Source organism: Primulina tabacum, chromosome 17 (assembly GCF_025594145.1).
Source record: "Primulina tabacum isolate GXHZ01 chromosome 17, ASM2559414v2, whole genome shotgun sequence".
Classification (NCBI taxonomy): domain Eukaryota; kingdom Viridiplantae; phylum Streptophyta; class Magnoliopsida; order Lamiales; family Gesneriaceae; genus Primulina; species Primulina tabacum.
In genome coordinates, this window is record NC_134566.1 from 31968320 (window position 1) to 31994016 (window position 25697).

At 34.5% G+C, this 25697-nt stretch overlaps 4 protein-coding genes and 1 long non-coding RNA gene across 10 annotated transcripts; all 5 read left to right on the plus strand.

Moving 5' to 3' along the window:
* Positions 1 to 259: 259 nt before the first annotated feature.
* LOC142531397 (transcription factor HHO6-like) lies at positions 260 to 2867 on the plus strand. 3 transcript variants are annotated; one of them, XM_075637508.1, is made up of 6 exons: positions 260 to 667; positions 1010 to 1269; positions 1373 to 1757; positions 2068 to 2144; positions 2234 to 2549; positions 2633 to 2867. In XM_075637508.1, exons 1-5 carry the CDS (start codon positions 454 to 456, stop codon positions 2516 to 2518), a joined length of 1221 nt encoding a protein of 406 aa, XP_075493623.1. In that variant the 5' UTR covers positions 260 to 453; the 3' UTR covers positions 2519 to 2549; positions 2633 to 2867. The 3 variants fall into 3 exon arrangements, with proteins under 3 accessions (XP_075493623.1, XP_075493622.1, XP_075493624.1); XM_075637507.1 differs by having other exon boundaries at positions 261 to 667; positions 2234 to 2867; XM_075637509.1 differs by lacking the exon at positions 260 to 667 and adding an exon at positions 716 to 781 and having other exon boundaries at positions 2234 to 2867.
* Positions 2868 to 5814: 2947 nt separating this feature from the next.
* On the plus strand, positions 5815 to 8698 carry LOC142531186 (la-related protein 6C-like). Its single transcript, XM_075637257.1, has 10 exons — positions 5815 to 6461; positions 6717 to 6798; positions 6898 to 6992; positions 7082 to 7153; positions 7265 to 7344; positions 7444 to 7525; positions 7699 to 7746; positions 7834 to 7902; positions 8007 to 8126; positions 8329 to 8698. The coding sequence occupies exons 1-10, from the start codon at positions 5916 to 5918 to the stop codon at positions 8569 to 8571; spliced, it is 1437 nt and encodes a 478-aa protein (XP_075493372.1). The 5' UTR covers positions 5815 to 5915; the 3' UTR covers positions 8572 to 8698.
* Positions 8699 to 12720: 4022 nt separating this feature from the next.
* Positions 12721 to 18263, plus strand: LOC142531123 (peptidyl-prolyl cis-trans isomerase CYP40-like). Of its 4 annotated transcripts, none has more exons than XM_075637166.1 (11): positions 12721 to 13017; positions 13555 to 14055; positions 14179 to 14266; positions 14377 to 14429; positions 15275 to 15379; positions 16398 to 16473; positions 17276 to 17313; positions 17408 to 17465; positions 17548 to 17605; positions 17680 to 17735; positions 18044 to 18263. In XM_075637166.1, the coding sequence occupies exons 1-8, from the start codon at positions 12844 to 12846 to the stop codon at positions 17459 to 17461; spliced, it is 1089 nt and encodes a 362-aa protein (XP_075493281.1). In that variant the 5' UTR covers positions 12721 to 12843; the 3' UTR covers positions 17462 to 17465; positions 17548 to 17605; positions 17680 to 17735; positions 18044 to 18263. The 4 variants fall into 4 exon arrangements, with proteins under 4 accessions (XP_075493281.1, XP_075493282.1, XP_075493284.1 ...); XM_075637167.1 differs by having other exon boundaries at positions 17548 to 17599; XM_075637165.1 differs by having other exon boundaries at positions 12722 to 13017; positions 17548 to 17735.
* Positions 18264 to 19495: 1232 nt separating this feature from the next.
* LOC142531540 (uncharacterized) lies at positions 19496 to 20393 on the plus strand. Its single transcript, XR_012816317.1, has 2 exons — positions 19496 to 19784; positions 19900 to 20393. It is a non-coding gene; the product is annotated as an uncharacterized LOC142531540 (long non-coding RNA).
* A 933-nt stretch (positions 20394 to 21326) lies between these two features.
* On the plus strand, positions 21327 to 24758 carry LOC142531759 (zinc finger protein ZOP1-like). The gene is made up of 6 exons (XM_075638012.1): positions 21327 to 21533; positions 22378 to 22578; positions 23130 to 23253; positions 23616 to 23711; positions 23821 to 24222; positions 24419 to 24758. Exons 1-5 carry the CDS (start codon positions 21525 to 21527, stop codon positions 24180 to 24182), a joined length of 792 nt encoding a protein of 263 aa, XP_075494127.1. The 5' UTR covers positions 21327 to 21524; the 3' UTR covers positions 24183 to 24222; positions 24419 to 24758.
* The last annotated feature ends 939 nt before the right edge of the window (positions 24759 to 25697 follow it).

A 25697-nucleotide genomic window follows, 5' to 3' on the forward strand; every position in this document is an offset into this window, starting at 1 on the left:
ACATTCAAATATTCAATACACACATTTTAAATATATTTTTCAACAAGTTATCTTTATTTTTTATATCACGATACTACCACTTGGCTGGCTTATCTGGCCCGTGGGATGAAAACTAAGAAGTGGACTGATTGGCAATTTATTAAAGTATAAAATTATAATTTTCTAAAAGAGAAGTGGCCAATGGAGAATTTGTGTACATTTGTCCTGTAAGACCAGTTGGCGTTGGAATGCAGCATATATTATCGTGCTCATCCCTGTCAAAACTCGACGTCGTTTAACAGAATCTATCACGTCTCTATTCTTCTCTCTCTACAATCCCGAATAAACACTGTGCAATACGTAGAATACATAAACGTATATACAGACTCGTCCCCATCATTGCCCTATATATAAACATTTCCGGGCCTAGGATTTAATGCCAGAGAACAATCAAATCATTGATCTGGAACAGAAATGGGCTCCTTGATTGCATCGGAGTTTGGTTTGGATCCCAGAGCTTTATCGGCATCGTCGATCCGGGAGTTTCTGACGCAGGTTTCCAGGATTCATGACCAATCTGAGAGGGTAGCGAAGCTTGATGATTATGTTAATGGGCTTGAAGTCGAGATTAAGAAGATCGAGGTTTTTAAGCGCGAGCTACCTCTTTGCATGCGCATCGTCAACGAGGGTGAGTTGTTTCTTCCATTATACATTGAATCTTTCCACTGTGTGTGTGTGTGTTTTTTTTTTTTTTTTTGCAGTAGACATTATATCGAGATGTTGATCTCAGAAGACGAATGTGGTTATGTTCTTTTGTTTTGGTAACCGGGTTTAACTTTTTTAAAAAATCTCTTTTTTCACGTGGGTTTAGTTTATTATTATTTTTATTTTCTGTTGTTTTTGGATTCTAGATTGATGGGATTATTGCGATGTTCATTTGTTGATCTTTGTTCCACAATTTTTTTATAAAAAAGTTTTTATGACATAATTATCGATTTCTGATATTTGGGTTTTGTGATTGCTATTGCAGCTATGGTGATAGTGAAGGAGGAGTTGGTGCAATATAAGAAATCTAAGGCGGTGCCAGTGTTGAAAGAATTCATTCCATTGAAGGGAACCAGTGATGGAAAAGATGAGAAAAATGAAATCAGTAAAGAAAATGACGTCAACGGCAGTGATAAAATGAACTGGATGAGCTCATTTCAGTTATGCAACTCTGCTAATCAGAATCATCATCCAAATTCTGGCTCCGGCAACAATAATCGGACCTTAAAACTTGACAAAATTAAGGTACAGCGGAATTTGCAGATCCTGTTTGTATTTGGGACATGGCCTAATAAGGTTTCTTGGTTGCGCATTTATGGCATTTTTTGTGTTTCTTCTTGGTTATTAGGGAGTTCGAGAAGAAATAAATCCACCGATGATGAATGGTATACTTCGGAATGGTATAAACATGGCAATAGGAACGGCATTTGTACCGTTTAAGGGGCAAAATAACTTCCCCATGATGATGGTTGCGAAGGAAGAGGGTGATAAATTGAATGGGCTAACTCATATTGATCTTAGGATCAAGAATCCAGGCGAGGAAATTGATTCTGTTGGTTTTAGCTCGAAATCGAGTTGTAGCAGATCAGGGTCCTCTTCTGCAACTGACGATCAATCGAATTTACGGGATCGACAGAAGCCTCAGCAAATGGCTAGAAAGCAAAGGAGATGCTGGTCATCTGAGTTGCATCGCAGGTTTATTGATGCCCTGCAGCAACTGGGAGGTGCCCAAGGTTGTGAATTATCATGATCAGTTATTTCCTTTGGCGAAGTTATTTTCTATCTTTTGATCTAATATTTACTTGAACACTGTTGTTTGTATGGATTCCTGATAAAGTTATGAGAATTTGTGTTTGTCTGATTTGATTTTGATCAAAATTATAATCAAACATGTTGTTTTGGTTAGTCTTGGATATCGTATTGACAAGTCATACAGCGATGCAGAGTGGTTAATAAGTCATGTTTTGCTTGATTGAAAATGAAAATTATGTAGTAGTTTATTTTTGAAGCGCATCTAATTCTATCTCACCCTATGCAATGCAGCTGCGACTCCTAAACAAATTAGAGATCTCATGCAAGTTGATGGTCTATCCAATGATGAAGTGAAGAGTCATTTGCAAGTGCGTTTGATCTTTCTTTCTTTACATCGCTCCACTTTTCGTGTAACGAAATTCCCATTTTTACATTTCTGGATTCTGTGTTGATTCAGAAATATCGTCTCCACACTCGTAAAGTTTCTACAATGCACCCCTCCACCAATCCTGTCGTTCTTGGAGGTTCGTGGATGTCCAAAGGACAGTATAATAGTGAATCCTCAAAGCTGGAAAATTCCCAGTCTGGATCCCCTCAGGGCCATTACCATATGCAGATAACCGGAGTTTCTCGGGATACATCTTTAGCTGGAGGAGATAGCGTGGACGACGAAGATGGCGAAAAGTTTGAGTCTCGGAGTTGGAAGAGTCGGATTCAATTATCAAGAAGAGATGGTCCTTAAAATTTTCACCAAGAGTTTTCCCGGTACAGAGGTGCAAATGGAAGAGCCATTAATCAATCATATATAATAAAAAAAATAAAATATACAACATTTAACAGTTATGAAATTTTGCAGGCCTAGATTTATTTTCCTTTCCGGCTTTGTTTTCTTAACGAGAGAAGGAACTTCCAGTCAAGTCCAGCTCTTGATGTGCTGAGCTTTGTCTTCCTTTAGTGGAGATTTGAATACTACATCACCCCTTTTTTCCTACAAGTCTCCTCGGCATTCGTTTCCTCAAATTAGGTGGTCTGATTTAATATTTTGTACAATCGGTAAAATATAAATTTGACATAAAATATAATATTTATTTATAAATCAAATAATGTCAATTCACAAAAAGTTTTTTCTTATATTATATGAAAATAAGGCGGTGTAAGCCAAATATATATATATTATAATCTCTCGAGGACACCTACAAGAATATTATTAAATTAATTATTGTGATAAAAATAAAATTTGTAGGAATCGGTCAATATGTAATCTTTTGAAGAGATAAGAATAAATCAATGTTGTTTGCTTTTGTCTTGCAACGGAAGGCAAAAGTTTTAAAAAATCCAATTGACTAGATTGTTGGAATCCACAACCAAACAATCACGGATAAATGTGAATGTAAAGAATGGTTCAAATTTTGATGAATCTTTATTAGTTCTTTGCCCCTAAAGATTTCTTTAAACTTATCTTAGATTAATATTAAGCAAAAATTTGTGTGAGACGGTCTCACGGACCGTATTTTGTGATGCAGTTATTTTATTTGGATCATTCATGAAAAATTATTACTTTTTATGTTAAGAGTATTACTTTTTATTGTGAATATCGGTAGGGTTGACATATCTCACAGATAAAGATTCGTGAGACCGTCTCACAAGAAAATTATTCTTAATATTATTAACTTTTTAGGAAGTTTTATTTAAATTAACATTAATATTTAAGGAAATTTCGAGTCATGTGTTCGATATATATTTTAAGACATCACTTTTTTTACCATTGAAAATAACTTTATTTTTCACTGAAACCAAAATTTCAACCACAATATAAACTATTCGAATAGAAAAAGAATACTTTTCTTGGACCTTCGGTGGTCAAAAATATTAATAATAAACAAAAGGTAAATTGATCTTTTAGTTGAAATAAGTGTCATTGATTTTTGCTAATGTTTATCCAAAATTCTTTGACAAACAATCCCTTTCACAAACAAAATAATGGAGCAAGAATCTTTAAGACAAGATATGATGATGGGGCCCACATCGATAAAGATGAAAAAAATGTCGAGCGTGTCTCTTGTGAGACGGTCTCACGAATCTTTATCTGTGAAACATGTCAACTCTACCGATATCCACAATAAAAAATAATACTCTTAACATAAAAATTAATAATTTTTAATGGATGATCCAAATAAGAGATTCGTCTCACAAAATACGACCAGTGAGACCGTCTCACACAAATTTTTGTCAAAAATGTTAGGTGAAAGTTTTTTTAGTATAAAAATAGATACCAATTAAATTTAGCTTTTCATTATGCTCGAGGGTTCTTTGTTGACTTCTTGCCATTTTTTTAAAAAAAAATTTATTGATGTTTGTTATTATCTTATTTTAATTTGTGAATTAGGGGAATCTATTCTATACAAAAGAATTCTTTAATGTGTGATAATTGTTTAGGTGGAATGACTGACTTGTTCCATTGAAAATCACTACCTTATCCTTATTTCACATCATACTTCAAAGTGTCTTCATACAGTTGGCGGAGGAGGATGCCACCCAAAAAGCATGATAATAAAAATTAATTTTTCTTTTTAAAATTATATATTGTGATCATAGAACCACGGATTTAATGGGATAAAACAAAGCTTTCTAATTTTATTTGATATTTAAGTAAATGTTATCCGTAATATTGCAAGTAACTAATGCGAAATCTGAATCGTGTATTGAGAAACATAAAAACTATTGTCCTACGGTACTATGTGTTAATTTTGTGATATAGAATCACTCATAAAAAATATTATTTTTTATTGTAAATATGAACAAAGTTGATCTATTTAATGAATAAAGATCCATGAGAACGCCTCACAAGAGACATACTCGACAACACAAATTACATATGTTTGGAGTTACAACAGGGATGTGATGAATTAACTGTGTCGTATGATAATTTTGTTGGAATTATTTTGGTCATTTAATTTTTCAAGAAAATTTAAAAATATTGGTTTTGAAGTATTAAATATATGGAGATAATTGAAAAAGACGTTTGTTTGAATATGTTTTGAGATATGATGAAGATATTAGATGATATTATCTTGAAGATATGATCCAAGATTTGAAAAAAATGTGCCTATCTAGGACACGATAAAATGCTCTATGTATCGAAGTTTTCATTCATTTTGAAAATTGCATAGCGTGATCATTTGTGGTCGAGGGATACCGTGAGCTTTTATTTTCAAATCTTTCCGAGAGGATTTTGTGAAGCAAAACTTCTTTTTTCCATTATATATCGCGACAAGTCGTGTGACAAAGTTCAACCAGTCTCACCTTATTAATTATTATTTTGAGATTCCAACATGCTGGTGGTACACGCACTCAAAGACTTGTGTTTCATTCTTCGGAATAAGAAGATGATGTTATCGGGAGAAACAATCCAGAATTTCGAAAGAAGTTCGAGTTGGTGGATATTGAAGACGAGTAGTACTTGCTAATTGAAATCTATTGAATGTGTTCATCGCAGAAGCGTCATTAGAAAAAGATGTAGTCTTTTATTTGAATAAGTTTTTGCATTATTGTAATTGCTTATAACTAGTAGATTTGCTTGATAGATGAGAGTGACTGTGAATATAGGTCGGTTGGACCGAACAATAACTTTGTCTTTACTACTATGTTTTTATTGCTCTAAATGTTAATATATATCATACCAAATAATTTAGTCAGATTTGATTAAATTTCACTTCCAATATAGTCTATAAGTTACACATCCATCTCGATATCAACTATAATGGATCACATAATCAAACTACAAAATTTGATATTATTTTAAGTCGGAAACAAATTGAGATTTTTTCCCTTGCCAAAACCTCCGAGACCATTTTCTTAAAAGCATGGGCTTAATTATGCAAAAGGCTGAAGCCCAAATTCAATATTTTAATGAACTAGGCCCAAAAGGCCCACCTCAAATATTACCTCTAGAAGACAACTGCCACGTGTGTAACCTAGTATTCTCCGAAACATATTTGGTCAAACCCACGAATATCGTCAATATGTAAGAGGGAAATAAGCCATTAAACAGTCTTCATTCTTCCCGTTGAATTCAATCACTCACTCACTAAAATTCAGGAGAAAACAACAATTTCTCTTCATTTCTTCACTGCCAAACAATGGTGAAAATCAATACACGCAAGCCACCCGCTCGAAGTATTGCTTTAATAATCCCACCACTGCAAACAATTCGTCATATTCATGATCCGAAAATTGATTCAAGGAATCATTTCACAACCCTTTTGTTTTCTTTAAAATCAAAAGGAGAACAAAGAAGAATGGCGCAGCTGGTGACGAAGAAAGATATTGATATTGGGGACGATCTCCAAGTTTTTGATGATGCGTATGAGGATGAGAAGAAGGTGGAGGGAATTATCAGTGGCGGCACGTTCAGATTCAACGCGGCGGCTCCAGAGTTCGTGCCGAGGTCTCAGGCGCCCGAGGTGTCCATGATGGGGTATTACATCCCTTGTTTGCCATATATTGATGGGAATAGTGGTGGGAGTTGGATTTACGTTGCTGCGGGTCAAGAAGCCTGTAATATGCCTATGGTTTCAGATCAGAAGCCCAATGTCAAGGCGGCAGCCGCCGCTGGAGCTCTGCCCCGACACCGTGAAAAGGAAAACCCCATTTCTGACGAGCTTAAGCAGAAGATTATCAAACAAGTATACTTCTTGTTTTATTTTTCTTCTCTTTTATGTCATTTAAAAATTCTGATATCTCGTGAATTGAAATAAAATATATAATATGCCTGATTGAGAATTACATGTTTTTTTGGGTAGGATAGTTGTTAAGAATCAATAATTAATCTTTATACATTTACTCACAAAGTAATGATACTTCATTATCCTCAGATAAGAATGCTTCAGAATAAAAATATTTACATCATAAAAGTGACAATATATGTTGTATTATATCAGGTGGAATATCAATTTAGCGATATGAGCTTGCTAGCCAATGAATCCTTTGTGAAACATGTCAATAAAGATCCCGAAGGCTTCGGTGAGGATTTATTTTGTATTATGTTCGACGGGTTTACGACATTGTTTGAGTTTCAACGTGTTAACGTCTGATAAATAAATGTTTTGCGTCTTCCAACAGTTCCAATGAACATCATTTCATCCACAAAGAAACTCAAATCCTTGAATGTCACCCACCAAATCATGGCAGAAGCTCTGCGGTCCTCTTCGAAACTGGTTAGTCTTCTAATCATAATATGAAATAACACATTGTTGTTATATATATACATATATATAGCAGCATAACCGTGTTGTTTGGTAACTAGATTGTAAGCCATGATGGTAAGAAGGTGAAACGAAAACATCCCTTTACTGAGAAAGAGAAAGAGGAGCTGCAGGTATACATATGTAACCACATATTTTTGTTGTACAATAAGTGATGAATGTTTAAAAGTAGTCGAGGTTTTCCTACAAATAGGTGTTAGTTTGATCATTATCTTATCATGCAGTTACGCACGGTTATAGCAGAAAATCTACATGATGATCACTCGCATCAGAACATCGAGAAAATTTTCAACGTGGTTGGAAGGTACTATAAAGATCAATATCGTGCATCTTGCTCATTTATTCTACTTTTCTTGTCAATTTAGCGGATGAAAGTAATCACATATTCATGTGATGTTTGCAGTATCAAAGCAATTCGAATATGCCAACCACAGGATCTAAACACTTCACGTTCTTCCAAAGGCGATATAGTCATCAGCAACAAGGTAAAAAAAGGTGGACTCGAGATCATTGAATGTAATATATATTTTTTTTCATTCAAGAAGACCACTGTCTGTTCTCACGTTGGATCCGCCCATGATCGATCATTAACATGAATCACCATGAATAAGATGTTTTCTTGTCATTGTGCTAATCTGATTTACTACTTTCTTTGTAGCTCCATGCGTTAGTAGAGTATGAGAACCATCGAACAGCAGAAAAAGCAGTATGTTCTCACCTTTTGACCTTCAAATTTATCACTGTGATGCTTATTATATTTTTTTCACTAATGATATTCTCCCTCTTTCACCAGGCTGAGAAATTGAATGATGAAAGAAACTGGAGAGAAGGCATGCGTGTGAGGGTGATGCTGAGACGTTCGGTATGTTCGTAAAGTTTATATTTTTGGGGGAAAACGTCCATTTTTGTTCATAAATCACAAGTTTGTATTGGAGAAGATGAATTTTGTTAAACTGCATCCTGCAGCCAAAGTCCGTGCTGAAGAACAGAAAATCAGAGTTCGAAGGATATATAGACCATGACGAAGGGTCGATTTCTCATGACGAAGATTCATCCTCTCGGGCAAATGTTTCAGAATCATTCGAGGTCGATACTAAACTCCTTACTAGCTATAGATGGTATTACTATTTGTTATAAAGAAGAATCTGAACGCTACAAATCTTCTGCTGTATCATGCAACTTGATATTTGTCACACATGATCACTTAGATAATATATCATATGATATCTTTTTTATGTGATAATGTAATAAGTTACTGAGTGATAATTCTCAAAAAAACTTGGTGTAGGCTGAGGAAAGTTCAGCCGGATCGAAGAAAACGTGGGCTAAAAACCGAGTAAAAACTAAGCCAGTTCGCAATCAACTTCAAACTGCGCGAAGCCTGCCTACTACAAGTTCAAGCCCGAGCTGCTCGTTTTTGGGCGAAATATCTGCTAGACAGAGCACTAAAGGGCCAAGAATGCCGGATGGAACAAGGGGTTTCACTATGGGGAGGGGGAAGCCACTTAGTATCCCTGTCCATTCAAGTTGAACGAGTGTACATACAATATAATTGTTCAAGAAAAGATATAGTGTTTCCACTTAATTATTCGTTGGTTGTTATTTGGAGCAGAGAATATTGAAAGGTACCTAATTACTAAGTATTTTCTTTTAGAAAAATAATGTCCACTTTCTTTTTGGGTTTTTTATCAGCACTCATGTGACTGATTCGTTTCACGGATAAAGATCCTCAAGATCGTCTCACAAAATATCTACATTCTCTTATGTCGTCTCAGACTCGAAACCCACTTATAATAAACCCCTTTCCAAACTAAAGAAACATACCTGTATATCTTATTAATTAGTTGTAATCACTTATTTATAATATAGGAGGAACATTATATATTAGTAGAGGTCTTAAATCTATTGAAGCCTCACTGAGATCACTAATTTATAAATGGAGACACCTCTATTCTTCTACAAATGTCCAAAAGCTTAGATTAGTTAATTAAAAAGACATTTGTGTAATCAATAGGACTAAGTATCATATACTTTTACAACCATATAATATATGAAAATAATAAGAAATATTATCGAGATTTGTTAGCCTCGATACCCAAGTATTCCGTACACTGACCATGTTGGGAAACAAATTTACTAAAGACTAAAATAAATTTAAGTTTTCGAGTGCCCAGGAGCATGAAAGACTATATATATATATATATATATATGTATAAAAATTAGACTTAGTCTGAGAAAATCACAAGGATTCAACAGATAACAGACAATTTAGAGTTTGGATTCAAAAGATGAATAATAAAATAACATGAAAAGCTGCTGGAATTTTATTTGATTTTGACTAAACCCTTGTACTATAAATTGAGAATCCTGTCCTTTTCCTCAGATAATATATAAAATATATATATTATCCATTTTTAAAAAATAAAAAATGTACCACATGCAAGTATAAATTCAAGAGTGCGACTGTATGAGTGTATCCATGGGAAGTAATTAGTCTGTATATACCTATAATAATTAAATAAAAAGGCATTATAATTTTATAAAATTTCAAAAGCTTATGGTTTAAATGATGGATCATATATATATATATAATGAAGGATCATATCATATGTAGTGAAATTGTGAGTATCACTATTACCAATGCAAATATTCTCTTTTTGATTAACACTGAGATTCTCTAACACTTTCCTCTGTTTAAATGATCTGACAACTTTGTTTTTCATGTCATGACATTTTTCTTCATTTTCAAGCTTCTAAATGGGATGACTATTTCATTAATTTAATGGAGCCTATCACCCCACATGCAATTCTTGGTTTTTGTTCTTACAATGAAGTAAAGTTACCCCACCTCAAGTTTTGCTATGCTAAATCGTCAACATCTCGAACATATTTTAATTTTTTTTAAAAAAAAATTGTCTGATTTTATTATCTATTGATTTGATGAAATTTTATTTAAAATTACAATTATACCTTAATTATATAACTTTATTAATGAAATTTTGTTTTTATTTTCCTTGACTATAAAGATTATCATGTTTTGATTAATATTTCAACTGTGTAAGCATACAATCTATGTAAAAGACACCATATATGATGAAGACTGATATTTTTTGAATAATAATTAATTACTTAGCATGTAAGCAAGTTATCCATAGTTCATCAAAAGGATTTATAGACAATGCACCCAGGAGAATTGGATGAGTTTATCCATTTAAGATTCAACTTTATATTGGTGAAGCCAAAACTTATTGCCAAAAAATATTGGAATAGTGAAGCTTAAAGACAAAGTTCAACTCAACTAAAAATTCAGAATCTTCCTTGTCTGAAAGAGTATGACCAATGGCCTCGTTATAAAATGATTTTTTACCTATTTTCTGCATCAATTTTGAAATTTTAAAACTACAAAATCTGACAAATAAATAAATATTTTAAGACAAAACTTATGTGAGACGGTTTCACAGATCTTAATTTGTAAGACTTATCTCTTATTTATGTCATCCATGAAAAAATATTACTTTTTATCGTGAATATCGATAGAATTGATCTATCTGATAGATAAAGATTATGAGACTGTCACAAAAAACGTACTAATATTCTACACTTCTTTAATCATTACGATTGACTTGCTTTCCAAAAATTTTCTAACCATCTTCTTCTATTTTCACACTGGCTCGACCCACAACTTTTACTCCTCACACCTTGCTTATTACTCCACTTTTTATTTCCGAATTATTCAAAAATTTGGCACATATAATTTCAGCTAAACACTTTATCAAACACAGATTACTAGAACTTTTTATAACCTTCCATTTTCTTTCCTAACATCTCATCAAGATTCAAGAATATTCCTGATACAAATCCACTTTTCATTGCTTAAACCTCATTTCCAAGCATATTTTCTTGGAAATAATGTCTGGTTTCAGTAGTCCGCCATTGTTAGACCCGTATTCACAACAGCAGCCGGCTCCGCCATTTCAGGCAGCTGCGTACACGGCCAATTCGGGTCACGGGTCGGTTGGACCCGTTATCGGAGTTCTAGCGGTGATAACGATACTGGGTTCCGTCGCTGTGATGATCGGTAGGCTGTGTTCGGGTCGGAGGATAATGGGCCGTGGGATGAACGACTTTGAAGGATGGGTCGAGAGCAAATGCGGGGCTTGCATCGACGGCCGTGTCGACCCTCCTCCTCCTCCGCCGCGTATCCTGGTGGAACACACTTCCTCCGGCCATGTTGCCACGGCGGCGGTGGCGCCGCCTGAAGAGGAAGAGAGGGATGAAGAGGAGGTGGTATCCGATACTCATCAGCACGAGAGAGTTAAGTCTTGAAAGGAATTGGAGAATTTTCTGTTTTCAAATAAATTAGGTCCACTTTATTATTTTTTCGAAACATTTCATATTGCTTTATGCTAATCGGCGACTCATTTTCGTTGAATCGACAAAGAATTTAGAGATTTTTTTTGTGAATTGATAATTTTAGATAACGACGGGTCAACTCTACCGATATTCACGATAAAAAATAATATTTTTTCATGGATGACCTAAATAAGAAATTCGTCTCATAAAATACGATCCGTGAGACCGTCTCACACAGATTTTTATCATAATAATAATTAAGAAGTGGAAACAAAGGTGGGGGGCCATTCAAATAAGAGTTTGTGTGCACCCACGCGATGAATAATAGAGTTTTGTCATCATCGCTAGTTCAAGAATGAAGCAGACATCGTACTCTTTAAGCCTCTCATTTAATATTTTCCCAAACTCAAAAGACTCAGAAAACCAACCTTTACCCATCGGTTGACACTCATATGCATTTATGGTACTATTTATTTGAATTGAACTTGAATGGTGGGTGGACATTGTTAGTTGAACCAACAAAAGTTGAGTATCTTTCTATATAAACATAAAAGATATTGGATTTTGTAACCTCAATATCCAGTTGAATATGAATGTTATTTAAACTTCCCGAGGTTAACAAATAGACAAAAATTTACGTGAGACGGTCTCACTGGTCATCCATGAGAAAATATTACTTTTTATGCTAAGAGTATTACTTTTTATGCTGAATATCGGTAGGGTTGACCCGTCTTACAGATAAAGATTCGTAAGACTATCTCACAAGAGACCTACTCTAACAAATATCGATGTGTTTTGCCATTTGCTTCAACCTTGCATATGCTGAGATATATGTTGAGTTAGAATTTTAAACTCTGAAATCCTCGACGGCTCGAAGTTTTTCGATAGGGAACTTTGTTCTAGCACACCTAGAGCTAGTTTCTGTGATGTTTATTTCCCTAATTTGGCCAATGATGTTAATCATTTTCAACGACAAAATACTCGACGAATGACTTTCAAAAAAAGATGAGAAAACCTCTATTTTTGAAATATGTAGTATAAAGTACAGCAGGTGCAGTGACTGAATAATCATTATATATTATATAACGGAACACGTAAGAATCTAATCGAGAAATAATAATTTTACTATCAATTTAACCCCCTGCAACCCATTAATTGTTTGGACAATTTGACAGGTTGATCCATATCATTTGGACTATTTGGGCTTTGGGGCTTCGGATTTGGGCCTCCATCTCTGAATAGCAAGGCCCAGCGACATTTACATTTAAATTTTAATTAAAAAGAAAGAGGTCCAGCCTCCAATGAACTCGTAGTATACGAACAATTTATCATATTATAAAGTAAGGCTTAGGGTTTATCGGTCGGTCTCATTCTTCCAGGTTCTATAGATACAGTGAACATATATATATATTTAACGCACATACACTTTCTACTGTGTGAGGAAAAAGCTATGGGTGGGAAACGTCGGTGCTTTCTGGATATCAACATTGGTGATGAGCTGGAAGGAAGGATTATTGTGGAATTATTCAATGACGTAGTCCCCAAAACCGCTGAGAATTTCAGGGCTCTATGTACTGGAGAGAAGGGCATTGGCCCTAACACCGGTGTCCCTCTCCATTTCAAGGTTTCTCTTTTTTCATAAAATAAAATAAAATTGATGGGTTTTCATGTCTGGGAATTTTGTTTCCTATGTAGCTTTGTCGTCTTATTGACCGATCATTTCTGAAGACTTTAGATTTATGGGTTGTTATGGATCGGTTACATAGTTGCGGTTGTTAATTGTTGTTGTATTTGATTAATTTAATAAATTGTTGATGTGGCAATATCTTTACCTAGTTCTTCCGTTCTTAAGCTAGGAAAATATGGTGGTTGACTTTTGTTGCCTATCTTCAGGAACGATAAGAGTTCATTGTATTTGCTAAAGATGAAACTTGTTGTTTTACGTTTTGATTATACTTTAATTAATTTTATGAATTTCAAGTTTGGCATTAGTTTTTAGCAGTTCTCTTAAGTGCATAGAAGGTGGCTTGTGTTGTCGGTACTCCGAGTGGGCAAGTTTTTTTTTTTTTTACATGTTCTTGTTTCGGAAGTTGTTCCTGATTGAACCGGAGAATTGCTTCTTTCCTGGATAATACTTAACTATGGTTTATTATTATTTTAGGGATCTAGATTTCATCGTGTCATTAAAGGTTTTATGATACAAGGTGGTGATATTTCTGCTGGTGATGGTACTGGAGGGGAATCCATTTATGGACTGAAATTTGAAGATGAGAATTTTGAATTAAAACATGAAAGAAAGGGCATGTTGTCAATGGCCAATGCTGGACCAAACACTAATGGTTCCCAGTTTTTCATCACCACCACTCGTACTTCTCATTTGGATGGAAAGCACATTGTATTTGGGAAAGTCATAAAAGGCATGGGCGTCGTGCGTTCTGTCGAACATGTCACAATTGGTGAAAATGACTGCCCTTCAGTTGATGTTGTTATTTCCAATTGTGGAGAAATTCCAGAGGGTGCTGACGACGGGATAGTTAACTTTTTCAAAGATGGCGACTTGTTTCCTGACTGGCCTGCCGATCTCGACAATAATTCCGGTGAGCTCTCTTGGTGGATGAGTGCTGTTGAATCAATTAAGGGATATGGAAATGAACATTTTAAGGTAACAGTTTGATAGCAATATATACCCAATAAGAATTCTGGCTTGGCTTGGCTGCTTGCCTTTCGAACTCCCCTTTTCATGCTATTAAATAATTCCTCTTTTGCTTATCTATGTTAACTACAGAAACAAGACTATAAGATGGCTCTGCGGAAATACCGTAAGGCTCTACGATATTTGGACATCTGCTGGGAAAAGGAAGGGATTGATGAAGGTGGTCTCCATATCTTTATTTTTCATTTAATGCTGGAGTCTGGCACTTTATGGGACAAGCAATTTGAGTTTGAATCATGATTTTGTCATTTCATTTTATTTTTTGAGCAGATAAGAGCCTATATTTGAGAAAGATGAAATCACAAATATTTACCAACAGTTCTGTAAGTTTCTTTTTGATGACTTTGAGATTCTAAAAATATATTATTTGCATGGATCATTATATTTTTTCAATTTGTCGTTTTTTCCTTATTTGATGTATTATTATTATTATTATTACCTAAAATGAAGTTAATGTGGATGTTGAAATTTAAAGATGCATCACTTCAGACTAATGTGATCTGGTAGCTCTCATATGTTGAGAAATTTGTTTTCATGAGTTTATAGAGATGGATATTTTTGTCCGTGCTTTCCACTTACATGGTTGTGTGTACATTTGATAATTGGTTTCCTTTGGCAATGAGGTTGTTAGTCCTTCCATGTTTTTTTTTCTAAAGATAATCATGTATAGGGAATTTTGTCTGATCCATACATGATACAAGGTTATAGAAAGCGCGGCGAGTGATGAAACATGACGATCAAACTTCAAGTTTTACAAGTTTTATGGGTTTAAGCGTTTTTAACTGTATCAAGTCAATCAATAGAGTTTAATAACACATAACCGGTCGTCTCACGGACTACTTTCTCTCCAGTCAAGTGGAGTCTCATTTGCAAATAATGAACTTTTTTGGGGATACTAGGTAAGGGAAGGGTTTGGGTGTTGGGGTGTTATTTTTAGGCGAAGGCCAAAATAAGAGCTTTTTATCATGCTTCGAGCTTAATTGCACTTAATCATCACTTTTTCGTGCTTTTAGAACACTGGTGATAGTTACACTTTCTTTAATGGGTGCAATTGTTGCCCTCTTGTTTTAGCCTGCTGTTAAATTTGGTTTAAATTTTAGACGATCATGCTTCCAGTCTTCAAAAATATTCTTTTTACCCTGCAAATTTTTTATTTTGGTTTTGCTAGGCTTGTAAATTAAAACTGGGAGACTTGAAGGGAGCACTTCTAGACACAGACTTCGCTATGCGTGACGATGAAAACAATGCAAAGGCATTGTTCCGCCAGGGCCAGGTTGTTTTTCTTTTTTAGTCTGGTTTTTGTACATGCCTATTTAATTTAAGAAAATGGCTGAATGCCTTTATTTTTACGGTTATTTTGGCACCTCAACTGATAGTTAGAACTAGTACCAAGAGATCTTTTTGAAGTAAGATATCATATTTGATCTGGAACTATGCAGCCAGTATTTACTTCTGTTTTACCAAAATAAAAACATATGGGCTCTCTGGGTGGGTCTTCACAGAAGACAATTAATAAGTTGGTCTTGTACTTTGTTGAAAACTAGGAACTGACATATTGTTGCCATGAATAACACCACAAAGGTACAGAGATCTACATTTCATTTCCTATAATTGTTTGTATTCTGGCTGTAAACATTTTAGAGTACCTTTTTCTAAATGGCCCCTTGTTTTACTTGTTCATGTATTTTTGGTTCTTAGTCATTTAAGAGAATCCATAATTTTCAGTCTTAAACTTAAACTTACCTTCTTCAAATGAGATTATTTGATTGCTGAATGACATTACTGCTCTCATATTTGTTCCAAAAGTTTAATTTTCTTGCTGTGCATGAACGCACTTGTGATTGATAATTTAATTTTTTTAACACAGTTGTACATCCCTCGTTCTCTTTTCTTACTCGATCTTGAGAATCTAGACGATTTATATGATACACCGGCAACCTTGTCTGCCTAGTGGTTGTTTCTGTTGGGCAACTTACCTAGTTAGATGCTTAGTTGATGTTTGACACTTTGACTGAGTATTACCCTTTTTTCTTTTTTATCATGCTTAATCATCATTTGTTAGAAATGTGGGCAGTGGTGTCCTTGTTCAGGTGCTTCATAACACGAGTATACATCTGTCAATTTCTGATCTGACTATGTGACCTGATATTTTAGGCACTCAGTTCACTTCTATACCTGAGCGTCTTCTCCTGAGATCCTCTTTGATTCTACCAATTTTAAGGATTTTCTTTATGGAATAAGTTGTAATTTTTCTGGCTTATTGGTTCTGATGTTTTAATCATTTTTTTCAGGCACACCTGGCTTTAAATGATATAGATGCTGCCGTCGAGAGTTTTAAGAAAGCATTGGATTTGGAGCCAAATGATGGTTAGTACGACTATTTGGCTTTCCTTCTTTTTTTTCCTTGTCTCTGGATTCTTGAGAACTCAAGGAAGTGTTCTTTTCAGTTGATTTAATTTAATTGATAATGATTGTTGTATTATAAAAAGATTGTTTGAAATAAAAATATATGTAATTTCTAAAAAATTAAAATATGTTCCCAAAGGAGCAAACTCCATTGGGAAAAAACAACTCTTGACTTGGAAAAAATCATATTGAAATAGACAAAATGAACATTCTAAGATTTTGTTTCTTGTCCGTGTCTCACTTGGAACTTGTATGTGCAGCCCCTCCGGAAATATAGAAATAGGAGGAAATTCAACATGTTTCTTCCCTTCTGGGGCCTTAAAGATAAGATATGAAATACATTTTTGGTTTTCTTAGTAATGTTCTAAAGTGTTAATGGAATATCCTAATGTTATGTTTTGGATCGATGGATTTAATTTTTAAAGAGATTTTATTCGATAATGGATTTTAAATAAAAATTTTCTCGGGTGCATTAGCAACTGCTATTACATTTACATTTGCCTAAGTTAATAACGAGTGGATTTCAAATTCAACCAATATAAATTTATACAATCAAATGAAATGGATTTGAAATCCACTTGTACAATTATTTCAATACAAATGTACCCTAGGAGAGTTTGTGATTTAATATTAATACTTTTATATTTATATTTCAAGTTTTTGAAATAAACTCGGTGACTGAATTGAAGAAGCAGCAAAGAATACGTCTCTTCTAGGCCTATGAATATTCTTTTAGCTGATATTTGAGCTGGTATTGCTGTAGGTGCAATAAAAAAGGAGTTTGCTTCTGCAAAGAAAAGGGTATGGATCTCTTATTCTTAAATTCATCCCCCATACTTTTACTGTCATGCAGACTACTCAACTCCCGTTCTATTTTGTTTGTTCACTGGAATAGATTTCTGATAGACTAAACCAGGAAAAGAAAGCATATGCCAAGATGTTCCAATGACTTAGTAAGACAACCTGTCAATTTCAAGAACTTTGATCAGAATGTTGTTTCTCGCATTAACTATTGATTTCTTTGTTGGTTTTCAGGTTTTGCATCCCACCATTTGACATTTTCTGTTCATTCAGTGATTTAGTACTTGTCAGGGTCAATCTGTTCTCCTTTTTTTCTTTTTTTTTTTCCGTTGTGCTCCGAATACTTAAAAGAGTTTTGTGATATAGATCAACATTAAACTACGTGGTTGCAGTAGCATCTGGCGACCCACATTCGATTCTTGGTGAGCACAGTTTTCTTGTTCATCTTATTTGCATTGATGGAGTTAAACTCTTCGGGCCTAGAACCTAGATAAAATCTGTCTCCTTATCAGATCTTTTTTGGTTTGTGAATTATGCGTTACACCAGATCTTTGGAGTCAAGAATGGCGCATTAATAAAGAAATTTTGTATGCAACGAAGTTAAAAATTATCTAGAATTAGGAATAGCTAGCAAATTGGTGCCTAATTTGGTAAAAACAATGGCAGGAATCAATCTTTTGCATTTCGTAATTTTTTTCTTTTCTTACATGGTTATCACTATTTTTTGTAGCTTAATGAGTACCCTTCCTTGGAAAGAGGCTGTGCCCGGACCATTTCAGACATAACCAGCCAACCAGGGGAGTCTGTTGGATTATTTAAAAGGAGGCAACAGCCAACATGCAACTTATGTTCTCTTTGTTATGTTGTACTTATTCTAAACCAAGAATTTTACCCTTGCAATGTTACTTTAGCAGCTAAACCATATTTATCTATATTATTTATAGTATTAAGTTTGAAATACTTAAAAGTATTAACTTTGGTGTTATTGTGATTTTTCAAAAAATATTACCATCTATTTAAAATTATAAAAAATATTTAATAAAAAAATATTACAAAAATCTAATTTAGTAAATTAATATATTCTTTTAAAAATATTATATTCACTTTCTAAATTTTTTGAAACTATTTTTTTTAATCTTTATCCAAATTTTTGAGTTTTTAAATGATTATATATTTTTGATATAAAAATTCATGTATATAGTCGTTAGTTATATGTTATGTGATGTCATGGTTAAGTTTCATGCCTCAAAAAATACAATGGAAAAAGATTGGATTTAGTTTATAAAAACATGACATTTGTTTTGTGTACATTAATATTGTCACCTTAAATATGTCCGAAAACAATAGTATAAATAAATATAAAATCTAGCCAAGAATGCATGAAGTAACGTATGGTCACAGTTAAATAACACCCTTTTTTTTTTAAAAAAAAAAGAGTAAAATAACACCAAGTTAATCACGTAAATCTTAGGTCATTGATACGTCACTCTGCTCGTTATTAATTCTTCAATGCCATTTCACCTAATTGACGAATAAATGGCCACCATTTCTTTAAAATGCATGGACGCAATTTGCCTCGTAATTTTTCACTCCTAATGCTGAATCACTGCAATATTTGACAAATTAAGACACTGCGTTGACTCTAAAAAGATTGAACCCATGTGTAATTGAGGCCATTGACCAAAGTCAAAATTAAATGTCTTGGGATCCCATGTGCCTTCCCTTCCTCTTCTTGTACCAACGTTTGGTTTATTAATTTATTTTTTTATGAAAAAAGATCTCACGTACAACCGTTAGCATTCGGTGTGTACTAGGTGAATCTCCGAACTTGCAAACCACGTTAGTTAGAAAACCACACATTGCTTGCCGAGAAAGTCGAAACAATACCACCACTTGGTTTTTGTTCTATGTTTAATGTTTTTGTTCACATGTACAAGTGCCAAACGCCCAAGATCATAGTGGAAGACTAGGAAATTTACCCAAATTATGAACATAATTTCAAAATAACGGCAATAAAGTCAATCATACCAACCCCAACTTATGATCGTAATTTTTTTTTTACCAATTTCAATTTGACTCCTTCAATTCAAATGATCTCAAAATACTGGAAAAAATTTATTTAAATACCCCAGCTCATATCCTTCATCAGCATACCAAAATCAAATTGTTTTTTTTCATCCATTGCAAAAATTGCTAAAAATTAAGTGACGCCATGGCCAAGAAATGTGGAGCAGCTCTAATTATTCTTGCCGTGGCCATCTCCATGTTTGGCATCACAATGGCAAACAAGGCCTTGACCAACACCGCAGGAAACTGGAACCGGACCCAAGACTACTGGAGATACTGGCACAGAAATGTTAGTCGGGATTCCAAAAAAATTGTCGTTGGTGGCTCTGAGAAGTGGCATTTTGGGCTCAATTATACTGGTTGGGCGATCAAGAATGCGCCCTTCTACTTGAGTGATACTTTAGGTTCTAATTATATATATTTCAGTTTGGTTTGATAATATTTATTATTGAATTTTTAATCCTTTACATGCATGCAGTTAACAATATTGATCATACGTTTTTCTTGTCCATATGGTAGTGTTCAAATACGATCCACCAAACGATACCACATTACCCTCACAGTGTGTATCTGCTGCCAAACTTCCGGAGTTTCCAAAAATGTGACCTAAGAAGGGCAAAGAAAATAGGAGAGGTGACGGCCGGAGGCGGAGAAGGGTTTGAGTACGTGCTCAAGAGGTGGCAGCCATACTATTTCGCGTGTGGCGAGCGTAACGGCCTCCATTGCAACGTCGGAATGATGAAGTTTGCAGTCTGGCCTTTGATCCGTTGGTTTTATTAAACGTTGGCAGAACAAATTATGAAAGAACAAATTTGTGTGATCTTACGTTTGAAATAATGTCATTCATTGCTGTCTGTCTTGTGTTTTCATTTATGTTTGGTATGTGTTTTTGTTTCTGCATTAATGTCATTTAACAAATTAAATAATCGAAGGGATTGTGTTCCTTCATTAGTTTTATGATATTTTTGTATGCTGGAGTAATGTTAAACTTAAATTTTATTGTTTACACTCGATTTCGTGGGAAATGTGTGCAAGAATCTAATGTTAGAAATCCTTTTTCAAGAAATAGTCATATATATAACACTCGAAGGGCTTCTGTTCCCATAATGATTTTAATGTAGAATATATTATTTTCGCAAAATTTTCTATTATATTTTCCGATCATGAAAATATACATAATGAAAAGCAAGCTACATATATATATATATATATATATATATATTGATGGCGCATTTGTTTATCTTAAAAAATTTATCCATGACCCGATCAAAAACTTAAATCACAATCCATTGTTTATTTCAATCATTGGTTGGGTCAAAATTATCAAGTGTTTTTCTTTATTAGCTTTTTTTGACATTTTTCTCGTAGTCTCTCTCAATTTTATAAGACAAAAACTTATGTGAGAAGGTCTCACATGTCACATTTTGTGAGACATATATCTTATTTGGGTCATCCATGAAAAGTTATTACTTTTTATGCTAAAAATATTACTTTTTATTTAGAATATCGGTAGGATTGACCCGTCTCACAGATAAAGATTCATGAGATCGTCTCACAAGAGACCTACTCATTTTATAAAGCTTTACTAAATTAAGCTCAAATTAATTTGAAAGTGATATTTTAATATCTATTCTTTAACCCGTCATATTAAAAAAACGAAAAAGAAAAAAGAATTGAGTTAAGGTTTTAGCAACTCATTTAAAAGTTTGGATTATGAATTTGGACGTGTCATATTGAGCTAACCCGTCAATTATCAAAAAATATATAATTCTTAAATCACAACCCATAGGCTATTTATTTTTTTAAACATCTAATTTTTATGTTTTCAAATTTTCATTCATACCCGCGAGGAGCTTAGATTGAATGACTAAATATAATATATAATAAAATATGTATTGTAAAAAATGGATGTTGTTGCTTTCACTCTTTTCATAAGGCAAGGGTTTGGACTTTGGAGGGGTAATTTGTGGATCTTAAAGTTCAAAACGTCGTCGGGGAAGTGAACCAAATTATTTAGGGTTAAGGACTAGATCATATTAGAAGAAGTCGAGAATTCCGGAATCGCGAGCCCCAAATTATTGAGTTTCGGCTCTTAATGCTGCCGAGACAGATATAATCTCAATCAGGAAAATTAATTCGGAGCCATGACAGAGGTATGAACACCCTTCCTCGTTGAAACTATTGTGCATCGTTTTTTAACATTTTATTTGTAAGCTCAAAGATTTGATTCAACGACCGTGTTTGCGGTGTGAATATATGATTTTTTTTGTTTTATATGCGCATATATGTTCCTTGTAATATCTTTTGCAAAATTAACATCTTCAACTCGCGGGGCAGAGTGCATTTCGAGTCTAAAAATAAGAAATTAGACGAAATTCAACGGATTTGAACAGTTTAAATGAAGTCTATTTAGTTCCAAGCCCAAACATAGAATTTCCAAGTTCCAATGATAATAGAAGTGCACTGTTCCAAGTTAAGATCTCAAGAAATCGAGTGAAAATTCCGATGTATTGTATTTAACAACGAAGGCAGATTGTGTATGTTTTTGTTGTGATGTATTATTTTTTTCAATGCTGCTGGAAATGTACCCTGGCTAAGTTATTTTTCACCTGGATCGTTTCCATTTGTTATAAAAGCTCATGCATAATCACTTCATTTGTTTTAAAAGCTCGAGGATGGTCGCATCATTAGTAGGAGGGTGAATCTGAGTTTTGGTTGTCTAATGGATTAAGGTGATGCTAACTCAGTAATGCTGCTTCGGATTTAGAAAAGATTTATCTGGACTGCAAACTCTTTCATAAGATTTACAAGGGTCAGATACGTCTTTTCCAAGATAAAATTTTTTTGTGTTCTTAATTTGAAAGTTTTTCTTATTATATTCAATTTAATAATGAAGACATGTAAATATGATTGGCTGTAATCGGTTCTTCTTGTTCTTTATCTCTATATGTGTCTCTCGACATTATCTGTTGAGTGATCTTTCTTTTTATTCTGCAGTACTGGGTTAGCCAGGGTAACAAGTGGTGTGACATCTGCAAAATTTGGATATCAAACAATCCAGCAAGCATTAGAAATCATGAACTTGGCCAGAGGCACAAGGCTAATGTTTCCCAAAAGCTCACTACCATGCGAGAAGATAAAGCTGCAAAAGATAAAGAACAAAAGGCTGCAGTTCGTGTCATGGAACAAATAGAATCTGTGAGCACTCACATTGTCTTAAAAAATCTTAATTTCTTGTTTGCATATTTGTCATTTGAATGTACTTGTTTCCATGAAAACACTTCTTTTGCGATTTCTGATGTTGGATGAACCATATATTTATTAACTTTGACCATGCTAAATATGAAGTGGCATATCAACAGGCACCCCTTTTTGTGTGCTTGGACAATGTAGCTACTCAGCTTTCTATCATATCTACTTGACCATACCCCTGTGACATCTGTTGTCCGCTTCTCAGTAGTAGAGTTATGCAGCTACTCATTGCTAGTCACGACAGCCCCCATTTGTGGCAATTCCTAATGCTTATTAGTTAACGTGTAAAAAATTCATGGTGGCAACTTAGTAGTCATCATTTTGAGCAGATTTGGTGGTTGTATCTGTCCCATAATTCAAATGCTCACATAGTTATCTACATAGCACTTCATGATTTTCTCCTATTGCTTTAATGATCTCCAGAAATATTTTTCTGCTGGTAAGTCTTTATTTCTTTTGATATTCAAGTCCTCTTATTTTTACTCGATTTTTACCAGAAAGCCAAGCGCAGCTATCAAAAGGACTTGGCATCTTTTCAGGAGGCAAGGGATTCTAATGCAAATGCCCTACTTGCTGAGGACAATAACAAAGGAACTGGGGGAGGTTCCTCTATATCTGAAGGTTGTAAAGTTTAGCGTCTTTTCAATTATGAAATGAATTAATGGTCATCCAGTGTTCACTGGCAATGGTAGAATATGTTGTATCCAATTAATGGCCTTACGTTTCACTTTGAATTTTGTAAGTGTGTGATTTACGAACCTTCTATTCATGAAGTTCACCGAAGCATTACGTTTCAGGCACATATGAGTATGACATATGAGATTTTGTTATAGAATGCGGTTAAATTAAGCTCCTTAAGTTCTATCATATCGGTGTTAGTTCATAAATGAGTTCGTGTATATTTTCCCTTGGTTGTATTACCATTTTACTTAAACAAACAATGTCTCTGTACTAATCTTTTTTTAATTATGTGTAAATAACAGATTGGGAGTACGAAAGTTCATCAGGCTATTATTACAATCAAAGGACTAATTGCTATTATGATCCAAACTCTGGCTTTTTTTATACAGATTCTATAGGTATAGACATTCGGTTTTTTCTTTAATAATTCAAACCTCCACCTCCCCCTACCCTAAAAAAGAGATACTTCTTTGTTCATGCTTTTCTCTTGGTGAGTCAATGTTGTAGGTAAGTGGGTGACACGAGAGGAGGCCCTAGCTGCATCTCAAGAATCATCAGAATCTATCGGGAAGAAATCTATAATGGGGAAACCACCATTAGCAACAGCTAATAAACCGACCACTGAATCTAAGAGTGTTTCAATCGCTCAAACAGCACCTCCACCTGGGCGTGTTGTCTCCACACCACTCAATCCAATGCGATCTATTAAGGGTGCTCCTTCGTCTGTCACCGTTAGTAAGAGAAAAAGGGCAGCTGAAAAGCCTCAAGCTGTATCTGAAGAGGAAGCAGCTGCCATGAAGGCTAGGGAAGCTGCAAGGAAGAGAGTCGAAAAGAGAGAAAAACCATTGCTTGGACTTTATAAGCGCTAGTATGAGTGTTGCAGTAGATTTGTCAAGTTTGATAAAAGAGGTACATGTCATTAGAATCCTCAAGTAAACTGCTACACATTAAAGAGCCAAAACTTGATAGTTGTCGCTATTTATGTTTTCCCTGATAGTACTTAATTCCGTGATCATATATTTCTTTTTATGGCAACTTTCTGAAATTCTATTTTTTGTTATTTCACGTAGAATGATCCTTATTAGTATTTTTTAAAAAACTGCAGGAATTCTGAATCAGTCCATGACCAACACACAAAGGCACTATGATGCATTTATGTTTTCTCAGGCTTTCAAGATGCGCGAGATAACTTGCTTTAAAAAGGTGATCACAACTTATGATTATCAAATATGAATCTGCGCAACTCGTGAGGTATCTACCAATGTTTTCTAAGCAGATGGATTGGTACTTCAAGATCGTAGCCTTAGTTTTGATGTATGGAAAGCGATCCATCAATTTGACTCATACTGCTAGTCTCAGCTAGTAAACCAGACGTTGGCGTTTGGTTTTGTATCACTTATTGACAGCCTTCACATTTGTTTATAGGTTTTCAACTCTTCTTCTCCCGTTTGGTCGTGTAATATCTATTCTTGCTTGCTTGACTCCGTCGTTGCGCTTGAACTTGACTATGCTTGGAAGTTGGAACTCTTTATGCCTCCTCTTCCAAGTCCACCACGGCCAACTTAGCCGGTGGCAAGCAGACTCTCTCTCTTTCATCAGATGAAAATATTATATTTCGTTGGCATTATTGTCAGATATTATAAGTTTCACGTGGGAAATGTATTAAATTACCTGGTCCTATTAAATTCTTAAGTTAAGCCTTAAACTGTGAAGTGTCCATGTTAGATTAAACTTTTTTTAAAATCTCTATCGAGCTCCAACTTGTGTCGGGATATCTTGTTGAATTGACCATTCAAACAAATCGGCCAAGGTTTGATTTTCTTGTTTGAAGAATCTCTTGGTAGAAGGTCAGTGTTCACGCTGTCTTTCGAATCAAATACATTAAGTACCATTGCTTTTGTCAGCCGCTTATTACCTCTCTGGGAGACCCACCCCGCGTCGACCGGCATGGTCCCATCTGCATTTTTTCCGGACTCGCAAGTCGTAACCAACCTATGGGTAAGAAGCGAGGGTCATAAAAAAATTAAACATTCATTTATAATTTTGCTGTGATAGAGTTTGATGCTACACCGGAGTAGTTGTATTTTTTTATATATATATTTCAAGTTTGACCCGGTAGATGAAAGAGGGGTCAAATTTATATTTTTTGTTTATTTTCGCATTTGGTATTTGGCAAAAACTTGTGTGAGACGATCTCTTATTGAGGTCATCCATTAAAAAATTTTACTTTTTATGCTAAGAGTATTATTTTTTATTGTGAATATCGGTAGGTTGATCAGTCTCACAGATAAAGATTTGTGAGACCGTCTCACAAGATACCTACTCTTGGTATTTTGGTGAAAATTATCTAGCATGTCTCTAATCTTTCGTCCAATCTTTTTATA